Source organism: Danio aesculapii, chromosome 11, assembly GCF_903798145.1.
Source record: "Danio aesculapii chromosome 11, fDanAes4.1, whole genome shotgun sequence".
Taxonomy (NCBI): domain Eukaryota; kingdom Metazoa; phylum Chordata; class Actinopteri; order Cypriniformes; family Danionidae; genus Danio; species Danio aesculapii.
In genome coordinates, this window is record NC_079445.1 from 31,444,514 (window position 1) to 31,468,177 (window position 23,664).

The 23,664-nt window shown below is 33.2% G+C and overlaps 1 protein-coding gene across 1 annotated transcript in view; it reads left to right on the forward strand.

Annotated features, from left to right (window-relative positions):
* The window catches only part of cacna1ab (calcium channel, voltage-dependent, P/Q type, alpha 1A subunit, b), a 145,128-nt gene that overhangs the window by 64,525 nt on the left and 56,939 nt on the right, over window positions 1-23,664 (forward strand). Inside the window, exons 25-34 of the mRNA XM_056467844.1 lie at window positions 4,781-4,880; window positions 4,985-5,145; window positions 8,218-8,358; window positions 8,437-8,638; window positions 10,919-11,083; window positions 11,762-11,872; window positions 13,390-13,473; window positions 21,756-21,872; window positions 22,461-22,526; window positions 22,614-22,705. Of these exons, the coding sequence (XP_056323819.1) occupies window positions 4,781-4,880; window positions 4,985-5,145; window positions 8,218-8,358; window positions 8,437-8,638; window positions 10,919-11,083; window positions 11,762-11,872; window positions 13,390-13,473; window positions 21,756-21,872; window positions 22,461-22,526; window positions 22,614-22,705 (1,239 nt within the window). The remainder of the gene's footprint in view (window positions 1-4,780; window positions 4,881-4,984; window positions 5,146-8,217; window positions 8,359-8,436; window positions 8,639-10,918; window positions 11,084-11,761; window positions 11,873-13,389; window positions 13,474-21,755; window positions 21,873-22,460; window positions 22,527-22,613; window positions 22,706-23,664) is intronic.

The window sequence follows — 23,664 nt, forward strand, 5'->3', positions numbered from 1 at the left end:
ACACAACTCTAGGCCCAAGGTGCTACATCAAACAACATAAATTGACAATAACACAGAACTGTGCACCTACTATAAAAATCTAGAGTATGAAATAAAATAAGATAAACTAAAACAAAAATAAGTATAAGAGCGCAAAAAAATGGGGATGTAAGATTTATTTTTAAGTCATTTTAGTTTTAAGTGTGGAAATATACAGTGCTCAGCATAATTGAGTACACCACATTTTGAAAATAAATATTTTTATCCGTTTCTCAGTGAATATAGGCAATGTATTTTGGTGCATTTAAACAAAACAGATTTATTAAACAGATATATTTATTAAAATAATATTTTAGTCATCAAACATATTTAGAAATTAAAAGATAATACAATTAAATTCAAGCTAAATATTGTAAAATAACATTACAACCTACAAAATTTCAACAAATTTTTTTTAAAAATTGCTTCTCTTGATTTTTCCTTTATTTAGTATTTTTCTATAACATACATTTGGGTGTACTAGTTTTTGGAATGTTATTGTACATTATTTTGTTAGATTAGCTCCAGATTTGGCTTCAGTACTGACTAATCTAATGTATATGCACAAATATAATATTGTATAGCTTCCTATTAAAAATATGAATTTAAAAGATAGACTTGTGAGGGGTGTACTTATATATGCTGAGCACTGTTTTGCTATAAAAGATTATTAAAATAGTTGAACTAATTTTGGGTGAACTACCCCTTTAAAGACACATTAAGCAAAGTTGGCACCTATAAAAGTGAACTTCGCATTAAATGTTTCATTTCTGTTGCTTTTCAGTTCAGCTGTGATCAATTTCACAATCCGAATCATCCTATTCATCAAAAGGCCTATTGTAGCTGTAGATTATGGTTTAGTGCATCTTAATTAATCACTGACCTCTGAACCTTTCAACTCTTTTTAAATCATTGGCTGGGGCTTTTCCTTTGGTCCTTTTTCTCTCTCTCTGTGTGTTTGTCCGTCTCTCATATTGATGTTCTTCCTCTGCCAAGCCACTCCCAGTATCTTGTTTCTTTTTTCTGTCTCTTTCTCTTTTTCTCTGTGTTTGTGTGTGTGTATGTGTGTATTCCTTTCTCTCTTCTGTCTCTTCCGCTGTCTGTCTCTGACCCTCTCTTATGTCTTCGCCTTGGTGATCAACAGGAGCTTCTCTGGGTAAAGTCTCTCCCCTCTTTATTGTGGCACGGCTACCGTCCAGCTTACGCGATGGCTTCTCTCTCTTTCTTTCTTTTTCCCTTCCCAATCATCCCTCCCTTCCTCTTTATTCACTCACTCTGGTTCTTTTTATTTCATTTGGAGTCTAATGAAAGTGTGGACCCGAACACCAAGTATCTGAAGAGTTTTGCACACAGCTTATGGTTTTGTACACAGTCAGGAGCGAGTAATTGATTATTGGTACCCTGGATCTTTTCCAGCGCTCCGACTCAATCAATCTGCCATGAGCTGGCCGGTCTTCAACTGGGACTTGTCAGGAAGTTCATAGTTAAAGGCAGCCGTCTTTGGCCGCTTGATTAAAGAGTTCACCTCTGTTTGTGTTTGGGACATGTGTAAATACTTTTTTTAAAAAGCAGCCCTGCCACTTTGACAAGACTGAGCCTGGCTCAATGAGGATTCATACAGGATGTGATGGCTAACACTGTCTACACTGTTTGGTGCACAAATAGTCTAGTCTACTTGGAGATTCTTTTTATTTCTAAAATAACCATTGCAATGTTTATAAGTTATATATTTAAATCACATTATCAACTCATTATTAACCTTATTATTTGTTTATGTAAATGTTTATTTGTAGTGTAATTAATTAATTTTATTATTTTAGTTTGTTTTATACTTAAATGACCCTTGTAATCAGGCCTGTAACCAGCTATGAGGTCACCAAGGTCCAGGCCTCAATACATTTTTCATGTTTCTAGAATTGTAGGTGTTAAAAATAATAAAAAAAGAAATCATGTCATGTAACATAATTAAGCTGCAGTCACCATTGTACCATGTTGCCAGATGTAATTAAAATGGTGTCCGCGGATCCTTAAGAAGTCTTAAATTCCATAGGATAAAAATAAGGCCTTAATAAGTCTTAAAATGTCTTAAATCTGCCTTTCAGAGGTCTTAAAAATGCAATCGAATCGACCCCGTAAAGTTGATTTTGTTTCTGTTTTAAAATCTACTTAAATGTCTCCATCTATCATTACGCAAATCAACATAGACAGAACCAAAGGCCATTTATAGTCTTTGGCAGAATCCAATAAAATGCTGATTCCTGAATTTTTTCAAGTGTGAAAGTAATATTTAAATGCTTTGAAATGCTTTTAAGCTACATTAAACATTTATTTATTCTTTTAAACTTTTAAAATATGTGCTGTGTGATTAAAAAGTTCTCTTAGGCATCGGTCTTAATTGTTTAAAGAGAGAAAACATCATGTCGAACTTGTCAGCAAATGCTTCACCAGAACTAGATGAAACAAAATCAGAAAAAAAGTATTTATAAAAACAGTAATAAAAAGCTATACATGTAAGATATTGTTATATTTAATTTAAATTATTTACATTGGAAAGTTTTTGCTAGTGTTGTTAATGCAGTTTGGTGGAACTAATGTAACATTTTTATCATGATTTTTGAAATTACAATTATTATTTTATTATCATTATTGATAATAATAATAATTATTATCAGAATACCGTAATTATAATAGGTTGTTCACACTTTATATGTATAAATAACAGTGTTTAGGATTGTCGTTAGTTGTGCTGCATGCTGTACTATAAAACTGGCCCTAAATTTCATTCTGTGTAGTTTCAAAAAGGTCTTAAAAAGTCTTTAATATAACTCTTAGAAAGCTGTAGATACCCTGATTAAAAGCATCTTTGGATGTGATTTTAATACTTAATGTAAGAGCGTTAAAAACACTAATTAGGTTGTTAATACAGTAGGAAGATGAAGGTATAGGTTTTGTGTCCTATTACAGAATTCGAAAGTATTTTAGTGCATTTTTAGGGTACTGCTTTTGTTTAGTTTTTTTGCAATATCTGGCAACACAGCATAGTAGTTATTTTTATTGGTAATCCCTGGACCTCAAAATCTTCAAACCCTGGCTACGGCAATGCTTTAGATAAATTTTACTAGTTTACTCATTATTTCATATTACCATTATTATTAACCTCACTATTGAAGTTTTATTCATTCATTCATTTTCTTTTCTTTTCTTCATTTTCTTAGTCCCTTTATTAGTCTGGGGTCATTAAGCGAAATGAACCACCAACTTATCCAGCATATGTTTTACGCAGCTAATGTCCTTCCAGCCGCAGTCCATCACTGAGAAACATCCATACACTCTCATTCACACACATACACTACAGACAATTTTAGCTTACCCAATTCACCCAATTCACTTCCGGTCTTATTCACTTCCATTCATTTTTAGAGGTTAAAAACAGCTCGTTATGCTGCTTGATGTTGCAAACTGATCTTTTTCGTATAATATTATTCTACTTTTTATGTATAGTCATGCAGTCACAGCGAGTAGTTTGATCGTTTTCTGCCGTTTATTATTTCTAGTCATTTCTTCTATAGGCAAATGAATCGGAAGTCCTAAAACAATCGCAAAAACGAGCGCACTTGCGCGTTGTAGAATAAGGTCAATACCACATGTCTTTGGACTTATTGGGGAAACCTGAGCACCTGGAGGAAACCCACGTGAACGCAGGGAGCACATGCAAACGCCACACAGAAATGCCAACTGACCCAGCCGAGGCTCAAACCAGCGACTTTCTTGCTGTGAGGCCAGAGTGCTACCCACTGCGTCACCTATTTAAGTTTTAACTTTTAATTTTATAGAATAGTTTTTGAATAGTTATATAATAAACTAATAATTATTTCCATTATTTTTGTTTATTTCTATGCCATTGTATGCATTATATATGTAAACATTTTCCCTATTTAGCATTAAACTTACAGTGAATTTTGTCCGTGTTAGTAATTGGTCATTTTGTTTAGGCATAAGCAACTTAAAGTGTAGACAGTCTTTAGCCCTCATAGCACTACATAAGTGTCTTGATCAAAAGTTCGTCAAAATGGCCAGTATTTCTTGTTAATTTCTTGTAAAAATCCAGATGTGTTTTAGTGGCAAGAAGTTTCTTAACAGTTTTCCCCTCTTTTTTGTTTCCTTTTTTAATTTTGAATGCAATAAAATGACCATGTAACTTGTCTTTGTCTCCTGGTTTGAGCTTCCTCAAGTTCTTCTAGGGACAAGATACAGTTGGACTCAAGTCCTCTAGCTTTCTGCATCTCAATAAACCCTCAGTCTTGTCATGTTACCTACAATTAACACAAACAGCCTCCATATCCCAGACCTTCATTCCCCTGTATGCTCTAACACAGCTAAAAATAATAACAAAAAAGAAAGAAAGAGGTTTGGCTGGGCATTGCACCGAAAAATGCCTGACAACTTTGATACTTACTTGATATTTGAATGTGTTATGCTGTTGGAATGCTTAGAGTAGGTAAAATAAATAGACAGAAAACCGTAGTTATGAGTCTGAAGGCCTATGAAGACTTGCTTGAAAAAAACGAAGATTTGCATTCCACTACAAATCAATCTTCAAAATCATTTATACTACACGATTAACTGCATGGTGATATTGAAACTGCTATTTTGAGCTGGAGGGAAGCTCAAGGAACATTCATGTCAAATATGATGAAAAAGGAAATCTTTGTCTTTCTTTCTGCCTCATGTTGATGTCTTGATGTTTTCCTCCAATCCACAGGGGGAGCAGTAAGGGGAAAGACATCAGTATCATCAAGTCTCTGAGGGTTCTAAGGGTGCTGCGTCCACTCAAGACCATCAAACGTCTTCCGAAACTAAAAGTACTGTCAAGACTGCACAGCTATGTTACATGTTACTGCATCATCCTGTGTTTTGTTAGCCCAGTTAGCATACTTTGCTAATATAACTGGTCTGTTTCTCCCAGGCGGTGTTTGACTGTGTAGTAAACTCTCTGAAGAATGTGTTGAACATCCTCATTGTCTACATGCTGTTTATGTTCATCTTCGCTGTGGTGGCCGTGCAGCTTTTTAAAGGACGATTCTTTTACTGCACTGATGAGTCTAAAGAGTTCGCCCGAGACTGCAGGTAATTAGATGTCATCAAATTAAAGGTGTGAATCTTGATTTTGTTTGGTTTAAACAGACAAAAATGTTATTTTTGCACACAAGAGTTTGTCGGTAACAGTTTAGTTTAGGTCACAATTCATGCTATTAGATACTGGCTTATTACCTGTCTATTATTAAGATATTATCTGTTCATTAGTAGTTATTAAATATGATCTTATAGATCCCTAACCTACCCAAAACCTAAACCTAATTTCTGCCTCACTAACTATTAATAAACATCTAATTAATAGTATATTAAGTTAGTATTGTTAGTTAATGGTTTGTAGATACTGTGAATTGTGACCTAAACTAAAGTGTTATCAGTATTTCTGATGGGATTAAGTGTTATGTGTATAGTTATTGTCCTTGGTGTAAACAGCCTCACCTGTTTTCAAAAAAAAGTATTTCTTATTCAGGGGCGAATATTTGGTGTAAGAGCATAGTAACGAGGTTAAAAACCTGAACTCAACTTCTACAATACTAACTATTAATAAACAGCTAATTAGTAGTTTATTAAGCTAGTAGTGTTAGTTAATGGTTTGGTGTTACAGTGAATTGTGACTTAAACTGAAGTGTTCACCCCAAAATGAAAGTTCGGACATTATTAACTCACCCTTCACTCGTTGAAAACCTTTTTGAGATTCTTTCTATTGTTAAACACAAGGGAAGATATTTTGAAGAATGCTGGTAGTCATCTATAGATTTCCATAGTAATGTTTTTCTACTATGGTAGTCAATGGGTCCAAGCAATCAAAATTATTCAAATATCTTATTTTGTGTTCAACAGAAGAAAAAACCATAATGGTTTAAAAACATGTGTATTTTTATGTTGGCTAAACTATAATTTTAATAAAAGAGATGTCTGACTTTTAAAATGCCTGCTAATAATAACTTTCATGAAGATGAACTGTGATGTCACATGAGCATAATAGAGATGAATAGAGTATAATAGAGATGGTAATCAAAAACACACAGATGTTTTTTGTCAGAGTATTCAAAGCACAAGCTGTAAAGGCTCTGCCCTCTTCTGGAAAGCTCATTTGCATTTAAAGTGAAACAAATCAGCTCATTTGCATTTAACGAGAAACAAATCAGCACGATTTTACTTGCAATCAACAATGAGTATTTGCTGTACAGTATAATCTAGTATCTGTGAAACTTGACAAACGCTTTTGCAGAACACCTGAGACTTTTATAAAAGGGGCATAATAATTTAAACGTGATCAAATTTAAATATTCAAGCTTTTTAAAGTTGGCTGGATTCGAATTGACTGGCATTGCTTTCACCATTCATCAACTGGACTAAATTCTTATGAAAATGATTGCGATTACACAGCAAAGAATGGTTTTCTTGTTTAGATTTTTTCTTATTGTTTTTATTCCAAATATATAAAATGTTTTAAATCAAGAAGCATTTTCTAGACATGCAAAAAATATTGTCTTGTTTTTAAGACATTAATATGTCAAAATAAGTGTTTTTTTTTTGTGATTATTTATTTACAGCAGAACAAAGCCAGCATATATAACTAGCAACAACTATATACAAGCTAGGGTTTGCATAAAATGAAAACACATTTTAAAAATATATAATAATAATAAATAAATAACAATACACAGGAAAAGAAAAACTCTGGGGTGAGAAGTGACCTTTATACACCTCTAATATAATATCATTTACCTTACAGTTTGCTTTAGTTCGTCTAGTTATTATATAAGAAATTTTCTCAACATAATCAGACCATGCTTTGATTGTATGGGGTTTAGCTCTGTTAATTCTTGCTGTAGAGTATTCTAACAGTACAATATTTTTTAGTTCAATATGCCACATTTTGTTTGCTGGGAAGGCTTGTTCATGCCGTATTTTAAATATAACCTTCTTAGCTGCAGTTAGTGCAGTATGAAATATCCTACGTTGGAAAGTGTTTGTTTAGATCATAATCATCATTCAATAAACAGATATTAGGGTATTTAGGGATAAACACATCACACAAACCTGAGATAGTTTGAAAGACCTTATCCCAAAATGTGCTGATAAGTGGACAGTAGGGGCGACGCATTGGTGCATTAGGTAGTGCTGTCGCCTCACAGGAAGAAGGTCGCTGATTCGAGCCTCGGCTGGGTCAGTTGCCGTTTCTGTGTGGAGTTTGCATGCTCTTCCCACGGTCGCGTGGGTTTCCTCCCAGTGCTCCGGTTTCCCCTACAGTCCAAAGACATGCAGTACAGGTGAATTGGATAGGCTAAATTGTTTGTAGTGTATGAGTGTGTATGGATGTTTCCCAGAGATTGGTTGCAGCTGGAAGGGCATCCACTGCGTAAAACTTTTGCTGGATAAGTTGGCAGTTCATTCCACTGTGGCGACCCCTGATTAAAAAAGGGACTAAGTCGAAAAGAAAATTAATGGATGGATGAAGTGGACATTAAAAAAAATATGCATATATGTCCCCACAGAGTTTGAATTACACAATGTACAAAAAGGGGTAGGTATCCGCTTCATTCGGTGTAGTACAAATGGAGTTGCATAAGGCTTGTGGATCAGTTTATAGTGTATAAGTTGATGGCAGGATTCTTAGACATCACCTGCATACTTTCCCATATCCAGTCCCAATTCAGTTGGTAAGAGGCCAATTCCTTTTAATTAAGATTTTTTTTTTTCATTAAAACAAGCAAAATAATCTACCAGTGGGGTAAGAAAAATAATCTTAATTCAAAGTGAAAATAATTTCATTTATCCCGTTGGCAGATTATTTTGCTCGTTTAAGAAAAAACTGACTTAATTTTGACTTATTATTTTTGAAAACAAGACAACATTTTTGCTTGTCTAAAAATGCTTCTTGATTTAATGATTTTTAGATATTTGGACTAAAAACAAGACAAATACTCTAAGTAAGAAAAGCATTTTTTGTAGTCTGTATTGTTTCTCTTTATTTATTCGTTAATATGAAACAACAATGATTGTTAAACCTTTAATGTTATTATCCTCAGGGTCAACAACCTTTATCCTCACCCGTTCTTAAAGAAAATGCCAAAATGTGTATGTGTATTTCTGATTCAGGGGCGAATATTTGGTGTACGAGCGCGATAACGAGGTCAAATCTCAGAAGCGGGAGTGGAAGAAGTACGATTTCCACTACGACAATGTGCTTTGGGCCCTGCTTACTCTCTTTACTGTGTCCACTGGAGAGGGATGGCCAGAGTGAGTTGACATGCATTCACTTATTTCCTATTATCTCTCCTTTTGTGTCATCGCCTCTTATTTGGTCCTTTCTTTCAGTGTGTTGAAGCACTCTGTGGACTCCACTTACGAGAATCAGGGCCCGAGCCCGGGATATAGGATGGAAATGTCCATCTTTTACGTGGTGTACTTCGTTGTCTTCCCCTTCTTCTTCGTAAACATTTTTGTAGCTCTCATCATCATCACCTTCCAAGAGCAAGGAGACAAGATGATGGAGGACTACAGCCTCGAAAAAAATGAGGTACTTACTACTTTGTTTACATGAGTAATTTAAGGTCTGATTTAACACCCGCTAAAACATACTGTAATTTGGTGTAATGATAGTTTATGTGCTTTGAAATTACAAGACCAAAATATGAATTAATTGTCATTTTTAAATCTTTTTTTGCCACTATCTAATTGCTAACTAATTGCCACTATCTGTCAGATCACTAGGATTTACCCATTTTTCAGCAAAAAGTTAATTTTAGAAATTAATCAGTTATAAAAATTAATTATACTTTTACATAATCTACTGTGTTATGCTAAATTACATTTTATCACCTATATTTTTACATTTTATTTTTATGAAACAGAAAAGTAGACATTTAATCTACCTATAACTACTCAAAAATATACAACGGCCACTTTATTAGGTACACCTGTCCAACTGCTGGTTAACGCAAATTTGAATTAGCCAATCACATGGCAGCAACTCAATGCATTCAGGCATGTAGACATGATCAAGACGATCTGTCAGCTACGAACAGGAAACTGAGGCTGCAATCTGCACAGGCTCACCAAAATTGGACAATAGGAGATTGGAAAAACGTTGCCTGGTCTGATGAGTCTCCATTTCTGCTGCGGCATTTGGATGGTAGGGTCAGAATTTAGCATCAACAACATGAAAGCATAGATCCGTCCTGCCTTGTATCAATGGTTCAGGCTGGTGGGGGTGGTGTAATGGTGTGGGGGATATTTTCTTGGCACATTTTGGGCTCATTAGTACCAAATGAGCATCGTGTCAATGCCACAGGCTACCTGGGTATTGTTGCGATGTGGTGAAACCGGAGATTCGCATCATGGATGTGCAGCCGATCAATTCTCCAGCAATTGTGTGATGCTATAATGTCAATATGGACCAAAATCTCTGAGGAATTTTTCCAGTATCTTTTTGAATCTATGCCACGAAGGATTAAGGCAGTTCTGAAGGCAACAGGGGGTCCAACCCGGTACTAGTAAGGTGTACCTAATAAAGTGGCTTTTTGCTGCTTGATTGCACTACTTATTTTAAATGAGCTGAAACCACACAATTTATTGTTTTATGTTCAGTCTACTTAAATTTGTTAAGCTAACTTAATCGATTTGTGTGTAACCTTGCATTGTTTACAGTGTATATATTTAATATCCTGTATTCAGTATGATTTTCATGTATATAAAAATCCCTTTTGTGTAATAAATTCAATGCAGACAATAAAATGGGGCACTATTTATTTATTTATTTATTTATTTATTTATAAATACATGCACATCGACTCAATAGAAAGGGTTTTGCAAATAATGTTGTTTGTTGGAAATGTCAAAAAGAGAGAGGCACATTTATTCATTGTATTTGGGACTGTTTACTAGTTCAGCCTTTTTGGCACCAAACACTAAATATTCAAGTAAATGGCTTGGAACATTGATACCACTGTCACCAAAGTTATGCTTACTGGGAGATGCCAAATATTACGGAAAGAGACTTCACGGTGATCATGATGGGGATTTCAGTGACGGCTAGATTCATCTTAAAACGCTGAAAAACTCCCCAAAGTCCGGAGTTAAAAGAATGGGTCAATATAATGGCTAAAACTGCTTCGGATGAACGTCTACATTACAAATGACATAATAAGGACAAAGCAGGGGTCCCTGTACTGTACAGTATGTATCCCAGTGTGGGAAGACTTTTGTGACAATGTCTTGTAAGACAATTTTAACAAATTTACTCACCAGGTATTCTTTATAATATTGTACGTTAGTCCATTGTAACCACTGTATACATCCTGGCTTTATATTTAGTAGACCTGCCAGTGATCATTTGTAAGATGATGTATTTTTATTATTTTGTCATGCACCAGAAGAAAACAATAAAAAATTAAAACATATGAGTGAGAAACACAGTTATTGATTGACTAATACAAATTAAAAAACACAGTTTTATATAATAATAATTAAAATAAGCAGGAGTTTATGATAACCACCATATAAATATATATGAATACATCATTAGCAACACTGAGAAAAACCCCCCAAAATCGTTCAAAAGCCAAGACTTTTCATATTTGTGTGCATTATATCTAGAATATTCCTATGTGTATTTGTTTGATTATTTTGCCACATGCTAATATATGAATAAGCTCTGAACATTAGTCGCAAATTCATGCATCAACTCTACTTTAGAGAAAAGGTTTCACTTTTCACTCCAGTTTGCAGAGCAGCAAGCATGCAATGTGATACATAAGATGCTTTTGCTCACTGTTTTCTCTTGTTCTGTGTCTTCTAGAGAGCCTGTATTGATTTTGCTATAAATGCCAAACCTCTAACGCGCCACATGCCTCAGAACAAGCAAAGCTTTCAGTACCGAATGTGGCAGTTCGTGGTGTCGCCTCCGTTTGAGTACAGTATCATGTCTCTCATTGCGCTCAACACCATCATACTTATGATGAAGGTACAAGCTTCTTTCCATCTAGCATTAGTACACTGTAAATTAATTAACAGTTGGCTGTAGTTTGTGATTCATGGGCTTTTAAATTAGTTTATGCATTTGAATTGCATTACTTTATCTCTGCTCAGACTATTTTGATAGTTTCAAGCTCCAAATCTCTTTTACTGACAATTTTAATAGTTTGAAACAATAACTTGTCTGGGGTATTTATTTAAATTCTAATAATAAAATGAATGAAGTAGCAGTAAATCAATGCAAATTTTAGAATATGGCAGTTGGTGATTTTGTTTGTAGATGTAATTTTTTCCCACCAAATATTGATGTCTTCACTTTTTTAAGTCACAACAGTGATATTTGTTGTCTAAAACATATAAACATGTCTGAAAACTGAAAACATGGCACCTTTTTTATTTTATAAAAGAAATGCTCTGAATTAAAACATTTTAATCTTGAATATGGAAGAAGTGTTCCATCTAGTTAACTAAACAAAACAAAAATGTGATTTACTCCAACATTAAAAGCCGTTAAGATCAGAGCATAATACAATTAGAACATTTCATAATACAATCTGAAAGTTTAAATAAACAAATATCACCCATGAACCACAAAATACAGACATACAGGTATTTTTTAGCAGTATTATCAGGGTCTTAATTTTTGTTTGTTACTGTGTGTTTTCAGTATAATGGGGCCTCCGATGCGTATGACAAAGTCCTGAAGAACCTGAATATCGTGTTCACCACATTCTTCTTTATGGAGAGTATTCTGAAAATCATTGCCTTCGGTGCCAGAGTAAGTCTCATACATAATTTTTTTAACACTGTCTTTATTTATTTTTAGGAACTTTTAACATGTACTGAAGAAAACAAAACAAAACAAAACATAAAATATTTTTTTAATTAAATAAATAAAAAAATATATAAATAAATGCATGTACATACACTTATAATATAAAGGTATCAAAAAAAGGTATATTAATAGCAGGTGGTACAAGGAACAAGTTATTTGGACAAAAGATTCGTATCAGCTTCTTTTAGAAATCCTTTGAAAAGAATTCCATATTTAGAAAAGATCTCCATTCTCACAATTCATGGGAACATGAAAAAAAAAAAACACAATACAAAAAAAAGAAAACATATATATATATATATATATATATATATATATATATATATATATATATATATATATATATATATATATATATATATATATAATAAGAATAAGATAGAAAAAATAACATTATAGATAAAAGTAACACATATTAGGCCAAACAACAATACAGAAAATATATAAATACAAATGTGCAAAGGGTACAGCAGTAGAAAATAAATTAATAAAAAAATAATAATAAAAAAATAATAATAAAATTAAAAAACACTCTCCATTCATAACTATGCCAGGGGCAGGGAAAAAAGGTCAGCTTTATATTTGCATACATATACACACATACATATACACATATTTAATTATTTATTATTTTTTATTTTTAAAGTGTAAGAGGAAGGGTTGCCAAATAGTGTCAAATTTTTCAGTATTACCGCAAACTGTATATCTAATCTTTTCTATTTGCATAGACTGCATCAGATCATGCATCCAATGTACGTACAGTAACTGGGTGGGGAAGGATTTTTCCAGTTTAGTGTTATAAGCCTTTTAGCAATTATTAAACAAAAGGGTGCATTTGATTGTGTAGATGATAAGGAAACATTTGTGGGGTTAAGTCCAAATAATGCTATTAGGGACATGGCTCTATATCTAAAAGAAAGCATTCAGAAATTAATTTAAAAATTGATGCCCAAAAAGTGCTTAGTGCTGGACAAAGCCAGAAAGTATGAAAAAGAGTGGCTGGAGCTTGTTGACACCGATCACAAATTGGATCAAAACCAGGCTAAACATTTTTTAATTTAGATAAGAAATGTTGTTATAGCAATACTTGTGACAGCTTCGGGAAATAATGCTCGTCGTAGACGTCACGGGATGACTGATTGTGAAGCAAGCAACGTGTAGTCTGGGACATTTGTTGCCCACTAGAAGTCAAGATTTTATCAAGAAAAAATCTCATAATCTGACAAAGTGATTTTCGTAATCGACAATAAAAATCATGTGATCTGACCGGGGCTTTAGCCTCATACATTTTTAATTCATACATCCTGCTACTTATTTACACCTGAGTTCTTTGTATAAAGCATATTTTCTTTTTACAAACTCTTTTACTAAATATGTTTACAAAAAAAGCTTCATTTACTTGCTTGTGGCTTGTGAAAACCAAATGATTGGTTAAAACTTCTCCTTTTGTTTCTCTACAGAATTATTTCAGAGATGCTTGGAATATTTTTGATTTTGTGTCTGTTATCGGCAGCATCACTGATATTTTAGTGACTGAGCTCGTGGTAAGTGCTCCTTTAATAAATAAATAAAAAAGTTGAAAAAAGCAAATACACATTGCATCTTGATTCACATTCAAACTGTTTGGACAGGAGTGAATAAATCACCTTTATTACTTATTTTAATCCGGTAAATGCATCTCTTACAATCAGCTCCTATTTTCAGGGACCATAAACATACATATTTAATTAATGAACCTATAGCATGTCTTTTAGCACATCAACCTATACTGCATACTTTCTTGTATTGCATTTAAAGAGAAATGGTAATATATCATTTTAATTTAATGGTAAATTGTATTCGTCAGCAGAATGATGTTGTCTTTTTGAAAATTGACCCTTTTACATCACATGTTCATGCTATGGCTAAGTGTGTAGTGTGTTTTGTGTGTAGATGTCAGTGTTTTGAGTGTGTGTTTGTGCTAGTGTTGTGTCCTATCTGTGCTTTTTGGGTGCTCTTGTCCGTAGAAATGTAAACTCTGATGTGTTACACTGCAGTTCATGGGCTTTCCCAGTGGCCATACATTATGTGGATTGATATTCCGTATAACTTTAGCAGTAATATACTTTAGTATTATTTAAATTATTATTAAATCTAAGTACACATTGTTATTCTTTAGGTGAACAATTAATTAGTGCAAGTAAATCCACTAAAAAACTACGTTTGTTTTGGTAATCTTTAATCAAAATTTGACCGTTTGCATTGGCGGTCCTTCTCTGTTGACATCAGTTTGACAGTTTCAGCCACAATATTCTTAGCCACGCCCCTCTTATCGTTTGCTATGAGGGAATGATGCGCAAAAGAAAGACCCGCCCACTACACTATTCAGTTTCAGTTGGAAGTACATCAAAAAACTGAAATAAAAGTCTCATCAACTTCCAGTTCTCATAGACTGTAAGGGAAATGAGTGTGATTTGTTTGGTTTATTTTTTCTAAAAAATCTAACAATATCTCACGGAAATTCGTAACTTTTTAATTTAGTGGTTAATTTAAATCAAATCGTGCAATCTCATTTGTACAATTTAGTACGATTTGCTTATCCCCCAATGACAGTTGGGTTTAGGAGTGGGGTTTGGTGCCTTGCCTCCTTTTAAAATGTGTACATTTTCATACGACTGAGTTAGCCACTAAACTAACAAACCCAACCCAGGCTCATTCTAAAAAAGTACCTCTATATACATTTCTAGAGACTGTCAAATACGTTCCAGGAGGTATGTATTTTTTTTGTTGCAGTTTTTGTTTTCGCGAATCCAGGAGAGGCCGCTGTGTATGTTTTTGTTTTTTTTTCTCTTGCGAGTGCCATTCGCACTTGCTGTTCTCTTGTAAATCCACCGATGGACTGACCCACCCTCCTCCTTGCCTAAACTAACCAATAATTTATTTACATAATTAAAAAAATAATAATTTTAAGATCTCAAATGGCATACACGGCGGCCTCTGGTGGATTCATGAAAACAAAAAACGTACATCCTGGGATGTATTTGGTGCTCTCCAGAAATGTATATAGTGGTACGTTTTCAGAATGAGCCTGGGTTGTATATGTCGCTCATATAGTATTGAGGTCATCCTTTTGGTATCATCTCAACTACTATTCTCAAATCATGTAACCGATGTTATTGACATTATTATTTGCAGGTTTCAGTAATTTATTTATGTTATTTTTCAAATTATAATTTTTTTGTAATTATGTACAAACTTCAATCAAGAGAATACATCTCACAACCATTATGAACAGAATAAAAATAAATAAAATAAAATGAGAGAAATTATTTCAGTTATACAAAGTATAAACAGATGCCAGCGGTAAAAAATAAATAGTTAAGATAATAATAATTATAATAATAATAATAAGCATTTATTTAATTAATTGAAATTTACATAATGCTTCATATGTTTTTTAGCTTTTCGGTTTCTAATGTTACATAGTGTAGTACCATATTGTTTAATCTCCTTTATAAAATGTTCACAATTTGGCTTAGCTTTGGCCCATTTCTTGACATGAATATGGTATTTTCCAAGTAATACTATTAGTTGTATAAGAAAATAGGTTGTACTTTTTGAATCAATTTCATCTTGTACTAAACTTTTTCAAATTAATTGCATGTGTTAACTGGCTAACACTGACAGCCCTAATTATCTTATATTAGTGGAATATTTCAGTTACCAACATATTTTTATAAAATATTTTCTGCTAAAAAACGCTGCCTGTATAACACTGGCTTCTTAACAAAATGCTTTTTAGGCCACTTTTTTCACTCTGGTTCGGCCACCGGAACAGCCCTGACAGTGAATCAATACCCACCGTATCTGTGTTTGATTAATCAGCTTGTTGACTCTATCCATAACGACTTATTCCTGTTTTATCTTTTTACATGCTTTCTTTGTTCCTCTGATTTCTTGGCGATAAACCCATCCAATCCAAAAACAAACAAAAACCAAAATGCACTATGAAACTCTCATATACTCCATACTTCATATGTACCCATTCAAAACCCTCTCCTCACACTCACCTACTGCACATAAATGCATCCATCTACTGCAACAACACATAGAATCTGGTTGGTTTGTAATTTTCTCTCAGCTTCTATTGCATCCATTACCCAAAATGCCTCGCTCTTCCCTGCCCACCTTTCTCAAAGCATGTGCTTCCAGTATGACGACCTCGTCTCTTAACGATGCTTGAAAATTGGACAAATGCTCACGTTGATGCTCATATTTTGATTTAGCAATTTAAAATGAATAGGTCTGGGTGGTATGATGTAACAATTGTTAGTTTACTATTTATATCGTGGTAAATTTATCTACACCTTTGCCACTTATGTTACAAATAAGTTAAAAGAGGGAAAGTAATTTGGTTTGGAATTTAAAACAGTTAACATTACTACAAGATTATTTATTGTTTATATTTCAAAAATGATGTAAAACTATTTTTGTAGGCATTTGGTCACGTCACCCACTTTTATATGAACACATATGTATAGGTCAAAGACGAAAAGGGGGTTTTAGGTTTGTCTACATTAAAAGGTGTCCAGTTTAATTATATTTTTTCAGAGCACAAATAAAGACTATTATATATATTTTACCATGATAAACTGAAAACACCATCTTAAATGTCATTCAGCATAACAATAGTGTCACGTGTTGCGGATGAGGTGAAGGAACTAGGTAGAATCCATGTGCAGTTTAACGGGAAACTATTTGTGAAAACATACAAAAGGTCAAAAAACAGGGAAAAACTCAGGTACAAAACAGGCCAGACCAAAACAAAGTATCAAATAAACAAACAGAAAACAAACAAAACAAAGACAAAGCTCTGGTATACACACATGACAATACAATCAAAGACTCCATAACAAAGTAAGTGTGCGGGGTATATTTATAGTCCAAACAATCCTAGAAAACAGGTTACAGCTGTGAGGTGTGGAAATGGAAGCCGGTGTGTGCATAGCGGAATGTAGGGATTAGTAGTTCGTTGCCAGTCTGTAGTTTACCAGTGATCTCCATCAGCATCTCACTGACAAATACTATAATTTTACATACTTTGTTAAATTAATGACCTAATTAAATTAATCTAATTTTGATTGATTTAATTTGAAGGAATTTTTATTGAATTAATGATTCATTGTGTTTTTGAATTTTTCAAACTTTGCCACTAATTCACTATAACTCACTAGGATTTACCCAATTGTCCAAAATACATTTTTATCAATTTATCATAAAAATTGATTGTGATTAGATTTTTTATATATTTATTTGTATAAATATAGGGCGACACAGTGGCTCAGTGGTTAGCACTGTCGCCTCACAGCAAGATGGTCGCTGGTTCGAGTCCCAGCTGGGTCAGTAGGCATATCTGTTTGGAGTTTGCATGTTCTCCCCATGTTGGTGTGGATTTACTTCGGGTGCTCAGGTTGCACCCACAGTTCAAAGACATGTGATATAGGTGAATTGAATAAACTAAATTGTCTATAGTGTATGTGAGAGCATATGGATGTTTCCCAGTACTGGGTTGCAGCTGGAAGGGCATCTGCGGTGTAAAACAAATGCTGGGACTAAGCTGAAGGAAAATGAATTAATGAATGAATAGGTATAATGGTCAGAATAAGTGTGTTGTTTCATGTTTCCAATAATATATTTGTTATGCTGAATGACAATGGAACATTATTTCGCCCATATATTTACATTTTATTTAAATATCCCCTAATAACAGTGTTTTAATTGTTTTTCGGTTATTTACATATTCTAATAATTCAATTATTAAATTACAAAAATTGTCAATAAAACTCATTTTTTAACTATGAAGTCATATTTTCAACATTAATATTTAGAGCAGAGATCAAGATTCCATAATTCAAATCAAAAGCACAAATTAAAGAAAACAGGTAACTGCTAATTAATATATTTATATATATATTTATATATATATATATATATATATATATATATATATATATATATATATATATATATATATGTGTGTGTGTGTGTGTGTGTGTGTGTGTGTGTGTGTGTGTGTGTGTGTGTGTGTGTGTGTGTGTGTGTGTGTGTGTGTGTATATGTATGTATATATATATATATATATATATATATATATATATATAGTATAGCCTGAAATTATCCATACCCCTTGCAAATTCTGACTTAAAGTTTTTTTTCAAATGTAAATAAAAGCTCATGCATCTCAATATCTTTTGGGAGAAGCCTCTGCCATTCCCAGTCAAAGAAAACCCATAAAAGTAACTTGAAGTCAGAATTTGCCACGGGTATGAATAGTTTTGGGATTGACTGTATATGTATTTTTAGCATTGTTACAATCCCTTTTGTAAATGTAATATAATTCAGCCACCAAAATAGGACATCTCATCTTTGACCTGTATATTAAATCAAACAGTGGACATTTATTAGGGTTTATTAAAGGTAGCTGCGAGAGCTCTACATTTGTTTTTGCTCATAACAATGCTTTTACACTTACACAAAATATCACAGACGTTGCCATGCCATTGCCGAATGCCATGCACTTTAGCAAAAGCTGCATGATGACGAAGACTCTTTCATTCCTCTGTTTCTCCTCTGCTTTCCTCGATTCATCCGCTTGTTCTGCACTACTGCAGTTTCTCCTCTGTGCGGAAGAGGGCGCAATGTCTCACTCATTGAAATATATGTGTATGCTGGAATGAGGGAGTGATCCTCAATAACCTGTCCACACAGTGCAGCGATTTGAACAAAAGCACTTCAAATAACACAGTGACATTTGGTGTTGTGCACCGAGAACTTCCTAAGAAAAATCCTAAGAAAAAAAAGTTCATGGCAAGAAAATGTTTGTGTGGATTGGACTATTGAGAATTACGTGACCAACGCAGCCAATCGCCATTGACTACTGCTGTTGGTGTTTTATTGTGTATGCCTGTATTTTAGGGGTGTATCGATATGCATATTATTTCGGTTTGGTATATATAAGTGTATCAGTAAGGGATAGTTCACCTAAAAATTTAATTTTATCATTTACCTCTTCCAAATCTTCATGAGTTTCTTTTCATTCTGTTGAGCACAATGGAAGAAAAAAGAAGATATTTTTAAGAATGTTGGAAACCAGCAGCCATTGACTTCCATAGCAAGGTTTATTCTTACTAGGGGTGCCAAAAACTTTCAGTTTGCAACATTCTTCAAAATATCTTCTTTTGTGTTCAACAGAAAAAAAAAACACTTGAAGGTGAGTAATCCGTCAGTAAATTTCCATTTATATAACCAATGCACATGCAGGATTAAAAGTAATTTGAATATTAATAGAATTTTATGTGCCTTAACTTTAAATTTATTTATTTTATTTTAAATTACATTTGACATTTTTGTTAAAAAAATTTAAATGTTTGATTTTAAATTATTTAAAATGTATTATTATTTGTATTATTAATTAAAAATTTTAAACTTTACATTTTCTTTATTTAATAATTTTGTGTCAGTTGATGCATGAATAAACGTAACCAGACATTGCATAGCACACCTCCTGTCCAATAATAACAAGAAGCTTTTTGTCTTATCACTCGTTTCAAGGAAGGAAATTTCATCTTTCAAATTCAAAAGTAATGAATGTGGCATGACAGATGGAGAATTTAAATATGCAAACGAGTAAATTAAACAGATTGTAAATAGTACAGTGTATCATTAGATTTACAAAGTCATTTAATTTACTTAAATGTGTTAGAAACGACATATTGCACTATATTAGCAGTTATATTCAGTTCCTGTGGGTGCTCCGGTTTCTCCAAAAACCAAAGACATGTTATAGGTGACTTGGGTAGGCTAAATTGTCCGTAATGTATGTGTGTGATTGAGTGTGTGTGGATGTTTCCCAGTGATGGGTTGCAGCTGGAAGGGCATCCGGTGCGTAGAACATGTGCTGGATAAGTTGGCGGTTCATTCTGCGGTGGCGACCCCAGATTAATAAAGGGACTAAGCCGAAAAGAGAATGAATGAATGAATGTTTCCCAAGTGATGATTAACTGAGAAAATAATTTTTCACAAAATTTCTTATGATATTTTTTCTTCTGGGGAAAGTCTTATTTCTTTTAGTTTGGCTGGAATAAAAACAGCTTAAAAACTATTTTAAAGTTAACTTTAAGCCCCCTTAAGAGGTATTTTTTTTCGGAGTGTCTAAAATCCAAACCACTGTTATGCAATAACTTAATTATCCTAGCTTGCCTATTAAACATAATAACATACACTGTAAAACATGCCGGGTTCCACACAATTCCTTCATGTTGTCCCAACACAAATTGATTAAATCAACTTAATCAATTTTACAAATTTAAGTGTATTTAACATAAAACAATTAAGCTGTCCCAAAAAACTCAATACTTGTGTTGATTTAACTGATTGTAGTTTTAACAAACAACAAAAGTCATTTTTTAGTGAAGTTAAGTCTTTAAATTGCACTTTAAGCTGAGTGCTAGTATCTTGCAAAATAACTAGAAAAAACTGTCATCATGGCAAAGACTAAATAAATTAGTTAAAATCTATTATGTTTAAAAATATGTAGAAAAAAATGTTCTCTCTGTAAAACAGCACTTGGGAAATGCTTTTAAAAAATTTTCAATTTCACAGGAGGGCTAATTGTTTTGACGAAGTGTACATTCTTCAACTACTTGAATTTTCAGTTTCTTAGGACTTACAATTGATTTATTAAACTTAGGCCTGTGACGATATCTAATTTTTGTTGTACGATATATTGCACCAAAATATATTGTGATAAATTATTGTCATTTTAGGACCAATTTATGCCACTCATTATATAATAATAGCACCATAATTCAAGTACACTCGTCCAAAGAACACATAATGTTTCATTCTTAAGATTATTTCATTAATTGTAGTCATTTTAACAGTTTAATAATTAAGCATTGGAATCAGAATGTGATCATATCCTAAATAAAAAATAATAAGTGTTAACAAAAACGTGCAAAGAATATCTGCTACCAGATTGATTCTCAGCTGTCAAACACCCACTTGAAAGTATGCTAAAGTAATGTATAGTAAATACTACAGTGTTTAACCATACTGACACCTCCAATAGAGGTAGAGATGTTCAGCTAAAATGTTTCAAGAATTGTCATGCTCGTGTGTTGTGCGATAAGTTGATAAATTGATTATTGTGACAGGGATACGTAAACGGATGTTGGATTGGGACAAAAAAGTAATTTCAGAAGAAGTAAATTCTTAGTTTTCAAACTGCTACCAAAAACACCGAACCATGATTTCATAACAGAGGGGAACATCTACCAAAACCGTGATTTGTGTCTATCGTTACACCCCTACTGTAAATCTTGCAAAATCTTACAGTGCATCAGGCTGCTTCCATACTGTGCATTGCCTGTCTCAACAGATCAGTGCATTTGAAAAAAAAAAAAAAAGTTGATGCTTTAATATATGATTGGATGATGACTGTTTCAGTTTAGTGATTGTTTTTCTTTCCTTGAGCCCCTACTGCATTACTTGTCCTCATTTTTTGTTTCATCCTTTTAGTGTCAATCCCATTTTAAGTTGGTTTTTATGTTCGTTTCTATGTTTGTAGACATTTATAATTACTTTTAAGCCACTCTTTCCCTCTAAATTATTATTATTTTCTTGTTCATTTGGTTTAATGAGGAACGTTAGATTCGTAAACTAATGGTGATATTTCTTCTTCACTCTACCTCATGTCTTCTCTCTTTTCTGCACTCGCTTCTCTCCTTCTCCTCTGTCTACACACATCTCTGTCTGTACATACATCTTATTCTCAATCTCACCCCAGAATAACTTCATAAACCTGAGTTTTCTGAGACTCTTTCGAGCAGCTCGTCTCATTAAGCTCTTGCGGCAGGGCGAGACCATTCGCATTCTGCTCTGGACCTTCGTTCAGTCATTTAAGGTATGAAAAGATACGATTCTATGATCATATTTATTGTCACACATGAAAAAATATTTGCAAGGAAATTTTGGTGCAGACTCTTAAATATTTTTGTGTCTAATTCTCTAAATTCAGTTTAACCAGCATCATGTTTTCAGGTTCATTTTGATCTTAAAGAGATGCATAAAGATTTCTAGTACTGTTTCATTAAGTTCCATTCATTTCAATGGAATAATGCTGGTTATTCTTAAATAATAGGCTCTTATAAAGTACATGGAGTACAAATATTCATTCAAATTACTCAAAAGTAATAAACTAAATACATATATATTTATATTTAGCTTTTCCTTTTCAAGTAAAGTAATGGTAGTATTTAAATTGAAACATTTCTATTTTATTTGTTTTTAACAAGGCTGTATTTGTAATTTATTTTTATATTCCTTATTTGCGAAAGAAAAATTGCACTAAAACCTTCATGTTGGTTCTGAGGTTAAATAGATTTTTATATTTGCAACAGTTTTTCCATACAAAAAAAAACATTAAATTATTTTTGCACAATTCTGTCTGATATCTTCCTCCTTTCATGCTCTTTCTCTCTGTCGTTCACAGGCTCTGCCATATGTGTGCCTGCTCATTGCAATTCTGTTTTTCATCTACGCCATCATTGGCATGCAGGTAAAATGAGCTTTAATATCACTCTGGATTTTTAAAGAATCATGTCTGTGAACTCAGTAGTTTTGTATTCACCCTGTGCTGTTTTAGCTGTTTGGGAACTTGGCCCTGGATGACGAAGGAGCGATCAATGAACACAATAATTTCAGAACCTTCTTCATGGCCCTCATGCTCCTCTTCAGGTCAGTCCTGTGTCTTTAGCACTGTTAGTTTAGAGTTATCTATATAAGATTGTAGTTTTAATTCATAATTTAAATAGCTTTTTTGATTTTTTTTCCCCCCAGTTTACATTTTAGCACAGCTAAAATTTAAGCTAAAATATAAGTTCTATTTGTATAATAGAACTTTTATTTTAGTTTAAGTGTAGTAATTGAAATACTTTAAACCTTTAAAATATAATAATAATATAATATATTTTCAATTTGCAGTTGTGTTCAATATTTGCAATGTTTATACAACAATATATACATACATACAGTTGAAGTCAGAATTTTTAGACCTCCTAGTAATTTTAATTATTTTATATTTTTCCCCAATTTCTGTTAAACTAATAATATTGACCTTAAAATGTAGGGGTGTCATAAATAATTGTTTCTTCAGAGCACTGCGATGCAGACTCAGACAATTCAGTATCGGTTCAGTAATACTCCTAAACGGTTACTTATGTACTGATGTCATATGCGCTATGTCGTGGTAGAATACTATGGTAAGGGGGCAAGCGCGAGTAATTAAAATGCAGAACCTCTGCACAATTCACTGCACGTGTGCTGGACAGTCATTCAGTGACACTGAAGTTACAGCAGAAGCCCCTATTTCAGTGCCACTTATCGGTGAACAGCACCAGCACATTAGAGCCAACCACAGCCCTTTCTGTTGAGCATGTGACCAATCATAGACGGTTAAAAACACGCTCGACAACGCTTAAAAAGCAACCGGGATAATATTTACGTTTGTTTATTTGCTATAAATGCTCATGTTCTGTGCATGTACTTCAGTTTTGTTTGATGCATTCAAAAAGAGTGTATTCTTTAAGCAGGTAAAATTAAAGGTACAGTACATATATCTGACTGCTTGTTTTAATGGACAAAATTATATTACAAATGCATATAAAATGTATTTTAAAATTACACATTTTAATACA